The sequence below is a fragment of the Hordeum vulgare genome, chromosome 4H (assembly GCF_904849725.1).
Source record: "Hordeum vulgare subsp. vulgare chromosome 4H, MorexV3_pseudomolecules_assembly, whole genome shotgun sequence".
In the NCBI taxonomy this organism is placed as follows: Eukaryota; Viridiplantae; Streptophyta; class Magnoliopsida; order Poales; family Poaceae; genus Hordeum; species Hordeum vulgare.
This window is the reverse complement of record NC_058521.1, coordinates 142881554-142890008: the sequence shown is the minus strand read 5'-3', so window position 1 is coordinate 142890008 and position 8455 is coordinate 142881554. Positions and strand designations below refer to the sequence as shown.

The 8455-nt window shown below is 52.2% G+C and overlaps 1 protein-coding gene across 1 annotated transcript; it reads right to left on the bottom strand.

Annotated features, from left to right (window-relative positions):
- Positions 1-702: 702 nt before the first annotated feature.
- On the bottom strand, positions 703-2502 carry LOC123446254 (cyanidin 3-O-rutinoside 5-O-glucosyltransferase-like). Its single transcript, XM_045122927.1, has one exon. It carries the CDS (start codon positions 2479-2481, stop codon positions 979-981), a length of 1503 nt encoding a protein of 500 aa, XP_044978862.1. The 5' UTR covers positions 2482-2502; the 3' UTR covers positions 703-978.
- Positions 2503-8455: the final 5953 nt, after the last annotated feature.

Here is an 8455-nt window from a genome sequence, read left to right as displayed (position 1 = left end):
AACCGAATTTGGTTACGGCCCCGTTTGGATTGTCGGTTTGCTCGGGAATACCCCTGTAATCAATACAACCTCCCGCCGTTGTTTTCAATTCAGATGAAAATTACACTACGCCCGGTAATATACACTTATAGATTTAATCTCGATGCATAAATTTACATCCAATCTAAGTGGGGCCTACAAGTGTATTCAAATGTTGACCAGTAAAATACACCTGTAATTACAGGAGTATATATTCCAGGGCTCCCAAACGGGACCTTAAGACTCGTGTTTATACCATTTTTCCCTTTTTTGCATCAACGGCAGGATGTAGATGCTGAGCACACTATTATTTTCTCCCCCCTCAAAAAAAAGGAAACGTTTTCACCTGAGCATCCGCCGAATCGTTCGGCCGGTCGCGTGCGGGCCGCGCGCCTCGCTCGCAGATGCTTGCAGCATTTTTTCGTCAAATTTTCTGTAATCGTGTATTTTTTTGATACAAATGTTTTTCATGCAACTTTTTTTCTCGTGTAAATTTGTTACATTTGTCCAGTAAAAAGCTGCATATATGTTTGGTTGCAACTTCAGTTCGTCGAATTTTTCGTTACAATCAATGTTTTTACTTTTGATACAACCGTGTTAATTTTTGTTACAACCTGCATCATTTTTTGCTGCAACCGTTCAGTAAAAAAGTTGCATACACATTCACGTAGATATTTGTTACAACCGGCGTTTGACTTTTGCTACCACGGACCATCAGATTCCTTTTCTTGTTACGATCACGTAGATATTTTTTTTTGCTATAAATTTTGTTTTCTATTACGACCGTTGAAAAAATTACTACATCGCGACGAATTTTGCTGCATCGAAAGAAAAAATGTTGTATGAAGATCCGGGGTTAATGAATCGGGCGGTCCGGCCGGCCCAAAGGTTTGGGCGGGCGCGCCAGGCCGAGATCACTCCCAAAAAAAAAAGGAAGACTATTATGTTCCACGGTTAGCTTTAGTTGCTCCTTAGGAACTCCAGTTCTTGCACTCTCTTGACAAAGCTCCGGAGGCTTCTCTCGGACGGCCCACCGGCGGCCACCGCCTCCTTTGCCCTCTCCTTCCAAGTCCTCGAGTTCACCGCTATCGCAGCGGCCCTCTCGCCGCTTCCGACAGCCAGCTCGACGCACCTGGCCAGCTCTGCGCCGGTCAGCACCCCGTCGGCCTCGCGCTCCGCCCGGACGCCCACGCCCCATTCCTCCTCCAGCAGGTGCGCATTCACCGGCTGGTCTGACCAGCTCGGCGCCGCCACGGCCGGCACGCCGCACGCCACCGCCTCCAGGGTCGAGTTCCACCCGCAGTGCGTCACGAAGCACGCCACCGACGGGTGCGACAGCACTCGCACTTGGTCGCACCACTCCACCACCATTCCCTCTGGCACGGCCACGGACGTTGCCAGGAGGAGGCGGTCCACCTCCGGCGAGCGTCCCTCCCGCCGCACCACCCACAGATACGGCCGATTGAGGCGCCGCATGCCGCACAGGATCTCCTCCGCCTGCCGCTCGCTGTACGTAAGCAGGCTCCCCGACGACACGTACACCACCGACTTGGGTGGCTGCGCGTCCAGCCACGCCATGTACCTCTTCTCCTCGTCATGCGCGAACAGATGAATGGTCTGATCTTCTCCGGCTCCGAGAAGAGGAACGACGGGGACGCCGATGGCGAAGACGTCGCCCAGGTACGTCCTGATCGCCGCCAGCGCCGTCGCTTCCAGGGCTTCGAGCGTGTTCACCAGCACCATGCACGGCTTCATGATGACCTCCTCGTCGTCCATCTGCTCGAACATCTCGCGGAAACCTCGGACGATCATCTGGGAAAGGTCGTCCCCGGTGCCCGTCGCGTCGTCCGACAAGAAAGACGGCATGTCGCGGCCCATCCTCATAGGACGGCGGAGGCCCGGCAGGGTGGCCTCGTACGCCGGGTCAGCGGCATGGGCAGCGATGCCGCCCTCGCCATGCCCGTGGAAGTAGTGGTAGTAGGCGACGAGCGCCGTGGCCGGCTGGATCCAGTAGACGGCGAGCGGCAGGCCGTGCGCGTGCGCGACCTGGACGACCGTCGGCATGTTGAGTGTGCACACGACGCACGTGACAGGGCGGCCGGCGGCAGCCAGGCGGCGTACCACGGCGGAGAGGCTGTCGCAGGACGCTCTGCGGCGGCGCTTCGTTTCGTCGCCCGAACCGGTGGGCCAGCTGCCGTCGTCCTGGCCGTCGGAGAAGGGGGCATAGTGGATGACGCCGTCGCTGACCTCCTCCTGGTCGTCGGAAGAGGAGAAAGGGAACATGCGGCGGTGCCCGAAGAGGGGGACCGAGAGAGTGGCCCTGGCTCCGTCGATGGCGGCGAGACGGCGGGCCAGGGCGCGCGCCGGGTTGAGGTGGCCCTGGATGCCGTACGCCGCCACGAGGAAGTGGGTTCTGCGGCCGTCCCCGTCGCAGTGCTCTCTGCGTACCGCCGGCTGGGCCATCACGTACGCCGTTGTTGTCAGCTCGATGCTTGCCTTGTGATGTATTGACTCGGCTTCAAAGCTAGTGAAGGTTTAAAAAGTTGAGAGTCGCGCAATAGCGTCCAAAGCATCCTGGAAACCCGGTGTGCACTGCTAAGTAAACAACATTGTTTTGATACGGCTGGCCGGCGACGATGGGACAGAGATGAACATGTTTCTGCTTTTATAATACTTCACGTGTCGGAATTGTGTTACATCATGTCCGGCCGGTACTGCTTATGTTCCATGCAAATCCAAGGAGATGCTGCTGATCACCAACAAGAAGTTGGTTCTTTGTTATGGCCGAACACAGATGAGGCTAAGGTCTGACGTATCAGCCCATGTATAATTGGCCGGCCATGCCATTCCGGATTTTCCAACGCTTAGCCCAGCTCATACTTGGATGCATTGCATCTTGACCACAAATCAACTTGCCATCGTTCTCCGCTCCTCTCCCCCACCCTTGCAGGTTGCAGCCAACAATGCTACATTCATGGGAGCACCTATACTCCGATTTGGCAAATCCAGCAGCTCACATGTGCGCCCGAACGCGTTCAAGGATACTGATCGATCACGTTTTAAATAACGCATACTATAACCAAAATCTTAAATTACAAACCTCAAATTCATATTATTATATGCAACATAAAACGATATTTAAGTGAAGCTCGTTCGGCTGTTCGCTGCGTCCCTCATAGTGTCGGTCCGACCGCTGACGAGGTAGAGTAGGACACACTAGCCGGCTCACGGGAATCGAGCTCCCGCCGTCTGCCCTACTCTTATCCCTCGGAGCTCGTAACTCGAACAGGTCCGTGGACGTGAGGTCGATGACGGATCCTTCTTGGGAGGAACCAACATTGATCACGACGCGGTTGCGGCGCCCCCACCCGTGCATCATACGTGGCGCTGGAGAGTGTGACTCTGCCTCTCGAACGTCAACCGCTGTGAGGACCTTCGCCGCATCCCGCGTCAGCTACCTCACACGGCGGGCACGCCGCGCCATGTTAGCGTTTGCGGACGCCCATGGTACGCCCCCAGCGCAGAAACGGAGTGGTTGCCCGTCCGCCACGGCGTTCGGACGCCACACTCACCGCACCGCTTCCGGTGAGGCGGTGACGCCGGATCCAAGCACCGGTTGTGCCGATGCAATGGATTCCTGGCGTTGCGAGTCCAAGCGCTGTCGTCGGACGGCCGCCTCCCGGGAGCAGCGGAGCGCAAGCTGGACGGTCATTTCCTCCTCGAGGCCGCATGGGATAAGCTCGTGATCGACCGATATGGAGGTTAAGGACTCGGATTCGCTGCCCGCCATGCCAGAGAAGGCCGGAGATCACCGGAGGTGAGCTTGGATGACGGATGGAAGTGAAAGGGAGTGGAGCGGAATGGCTTGGGTTTGGTCCGGCGAGCGGATGGCGATGAATTTTTGTGGGGTCGATGCGGGCTAGTGTGGGCCAGGCCAACGTGGCGGGCGTGCCCGTACACGTTCGGACGCCCCCATATTTGCTCTATATTTGGGTTGGATATGAAGGGTGCTGGTCAGTCTGGGCGTTTAAGGCCCGTTCGAGGCATCCGACTGGATCGAAATTTCTGACACGTTAGTGACTGGATGACCTGCTCGAGCGTTTGAAACGGATATGAACCATCCAGCTGTACATAATTTTACGGGGGGTTTATGAAGTGACTCCGACATGATAGTATTTGATTGGATAGGGGAGGAGGTTGGGTCTCACCTACCTGAAAATCAGGAATGGTACAGATAATTAGAAGGATTGGCCCGTAATTCCCCATAATATGCCTGTTTGTTTAGCATTTTTGCCCTTTCACCATACAACCCCGATTAGTAATGCTACACATACATAAATTTACAGGGGTTTTATAGGCAGGTGGATTTTGATTCAAGATTAAAGGGGATGGGCCCACCTCTTTAAAAATCAGGGAGGAAAGATTAGTTAAGAAGAAACAATTCTAGTCAGCGTGTAATCGTGTGTAACTGTTTGCATGTTTAACATTTATTTAACCCCGATTCTGTCAACCTTGCGCTGGTGGCGGTACCGCTTACAGCATATGTGGCGGTTCCATTCAACAACGGTGGCTAGGCCTTGAAGCATTGTCTTGTTGCAGCTCGCACTCGAGGGTTGCAGAACCGAGCCACTGCCTCAGCCTTGCGGCATCTTTCATGTATGTCTTGAAATATCGTTTGCCACCCAGCAACATCGAGCGTAAGCTTGCTGCAGTGTAAGACATGCTGCACTAGTGCCTTCCCCTGTAGCATTGCGCCCGTGTGGCGAGTGACCTTGCAACCCGGGGTCAATCTTCCTGCACCGGTTCGCCTCGAGCATGCAACATGGGCATCCAAGGCTTGCAGCAACGGGGGAGGGGGTAGCTTTCTACGGCTCGACTCTAGCATCCGCTTTGCATTTGTGAGTGTTGTTCTCTAAGTAGATGGAGATGCAATGGCAACGTTGGGATGTTGTTAGGCAGAGAGATGAGGAGAGCACGTTATGAGAGATTTGTACATATGAACGGAATGGTGGGGGATGATAATGGCGAGTTGGTTTGATTAACATGCTTCTAGAGAGGGTGGACCAAAGAAATCATGTGGCACTAAGCAATTAGGACATCTTCAATGCCAACCCTCAAAGCTCTCACAACCGTTTGAACCATGTTGTCCGGACCACGAAAGTCATTCAACACGATAATATATCGGTTCACGGAACGATCCGGACACAATTTTTTCCACAAACTAGAGACAAATGTGGCGGAGGTTTGCGGGACTTTGGACAACTACTTCATCTAATTCTGACCACCTCGCCCACGAAACACCCTTTCTCCCTCCCGCACGAAACGGTCATCATCGTTTGAAAGCGTTAGTACCCGCATTCATTCCCGACCAGAGCGGACGCGACCGCTCAGTGGTGTATCGCATTGAAGTGGCAAGTCGACCAAGATATCATCGTCCGCCTCACTTTCCGGTGCAGGCGACTGCTGCACGTTCAAACGACACGAGGGATGTTCGTTCTTCTGTCGGTCGCCTGCATTAGTTGCATGCGGTTGTCGGGGCGTCTTCTCCGGCACCACCCATCCATCCGTCTACCACCCGTCATTGCTATATAAACAGCCGCCCCGGCAAAAGTTGCAGACATCAGCCTTCGATCCCGGCCTCTCCGCGCCAATCCCACCATGGAGGTCTCGCCTGCCAAAGCTCTCTCGTACGGGCTGACACCGGACCAGAAGAAGGAGATGTCCGGCACTGTTGTCCCATGGCGGACCGGCAGGCAGCCGGACATTGTCGATGACCCAATGGATTAGGCGGCCAACGACGACATGACGCTATCGTCCTCTTCCTCCTCCGCTGCGCCACCTTCCTCCACTGTGCGTCCCTCGCCTATGCACTCCACCATGATCATCGACGAGGCCCTTGCCCATTACGTGGACATGGTGCGGGAGAAGCTGGAAGAGCGGTTCCGGGAGGCGCAGGCGACGCCGCCTACAACCACTACCTCCTCCAGGACCACCTGCAGGCAGAGGTGCAGATCGATGCCGGCAGGACGATAGCGCCCGACATAGAACTATCAGAGCGGGAGGGACTCATGGAGTCATATCGCTCCGCTTGTGAGATTCGCTTGCCTGCTAGCGGCACTGACAGCGGGTGACGGAGGTGATAGTCACGGCCAAGGACGATGACTGTTGGAAATATGCCCTAGAGACAAAAATAAATTGGTTATTATCTTATTTCCTTGTTCATGATAATTGTTTATTATCCATTCTATAATTGTATTGATTGCAACCTCATATACATGTGTGGATACATAGACAACATGTGTCCCCAGTGGGACTCTACTCGACTAGCTCATTGATTAAATATGGTTAATATTTTCTAACCATAGACATGAGTTTTCATTTGATAACGGGATCACATCGCTATGAGAATGATGTGATGGACAAGACCCAACCGTAAGCAGAGCATTTGATCGTATCACAAAGTTCATTGCTACTGCTTTCTACATGTCAAGTATCTGTTCCTAGAACCATGAGATCATGCAACTCCCTAACACTGGAGGAATGCCGTGTGTATATCAAATGACACTTCATAACTAGGTGATCATAAATATGCTCTATAGGTATCTCCAAGGGTGTTTGTTGGATTGGCATCGATCCAGGCTGGGATTTGTCACTCCGTATACCGGAGATGTATCTCTGAGCCCTCTCGATAATACAACATCTCCAAAAGCTTGCAAGCAATGTGACTAAGGAGTTAGTCACGAGATCTTGTATTAAGGAGTGAGTAAAGAACCTTGACGATAACGAGATTGAACTAGGTATGGAGTTACGGATGATCGAATCTCGGGCAAGTAACATACCGCTAGACAAAGGGAACTCCATACGGGATTGATTGAATCCTTGGCATCATGTTTTGATCGACAAAGATCTTCATGGAATATGTGGGAACCAATATGGGCATCCATGTCCCGCTATTTTTTATTGATTGGAGAGGTGTCTCGGTCATGTCCACATGATTCTCGAACCTGTAGGGTCCGCATGCTTAACATTTAGAGATGATATAGTATTATTGGGTTATGTATGTTGGTGACCGAATATTGTTCAGAGTCCCGGATGAGAACCGGAAGTCACGAGAAGCTCCGAAATGGTCTGGAGGTAAAAAAAATTATATGGGAAGTAATATTTTGTCTACCGGAAAAAATTCAGTTTTTCTGGTATTCTACTGAAAAGCTTCTAGAAAGTTCTGGAAACTTCTGGAGGAGCTCGGAAGTCCACCTAGGTTTCCACAACATCCCGAGGTTTTGCCTGGGCTGAAGGGAGGTGCCTGGCCTTATTGGTCCAGACGCACAAGTCCCTCAAGGCCCATGTAGTTGGGAAAGGTGGAAAGTCCACCTTTGTATGGAAAGGAAGGAGGGGGACTAGGATTCCACCTCCTACCCCTTAGCTGCACCTTGTGGCTTGGAGGGGTTGTTACCCATACCCCTTCACCTATATATAGAGGGGAGGGGCGTCCCAAGAGGACACGCCAAGCCCTTGGTGTCTCCCTTTCTCCATAGATCATGTTCTCCTCCGTTCGTGGTTCTGGTAGCGCTTGGCGAAGCCGTGTTGGCGTTGCTCCACCACATCTCCGTCATGCCATCGTGTTGGTTGAGAACCCATCTACTACTCCGCCCTCGCTCGCTGGATCTAGGAGGAGGAGACATCATCAAGCCACACGTGTGTTGAACGCAGACGTGTTGTCCATTCGGTGCTAGATCGAGACGGATCACGATTGGACAGTGAAGACGTACGACTACATCAACCGCGTCATATACGGCTCCACTTAGCAATCTACAAGGCCATGTAGATACACTCTCCCTCTCGTATCTATGCATCTCCATGGATAGATCTTGCGTGTACGTAGGAATTTTTTTGTTTCCCATCCAGCGTTCCCCAATAGTGGCATCATGAGCTAGGTCTATGCATAGATGATATGCACGAGTAGAACACAAAGTGTTTGTAGGCGTTGATGTTCGGATTTCTTACTTTCTTAGTCTTATCTTGATTTGGCGGTATTGTGGGATGAAGCGTCTCGAACCAACCTTACTTGTCCACGCACAAGAGACTGGTTCACTGGTGCAGTGACGTGCTATAAAAACGGTTTTTAACCCCTTTCTACGATGATATTTTAAACCGTCGCCTAGTGAGTGTGGGCGATAGGGGGGTCCTTCCCACACGACCAAAAACCGTTGGGGATAGGGTGTGGGAATGCATATGTTTTGCATAACTAAGTGTTTGCGATGCCGGCATCTATCCCAAATGCGAGTCTTCAGACAACTATTTCTGATATCTCCAATATCCCAAACACTTCATTCTTGCTACTTGTTTGTGATCGCATTACCATCACAGTCGGTATTCTATTGTGCTACGTTTACAATGTGCACCCCATCACAAACAGTTCATGATTATGAACGTGTAC

What these genes read in the sequence shown, in the direction of transcription:
- LOC123446254 (XM_045122927.1), bottom strand. Translation starts at nt 2,481, where the DNA reads ATGGCCCAGCCGGCGGTACGCAGAGAGCACTGCGACGGGGACGGCCGC.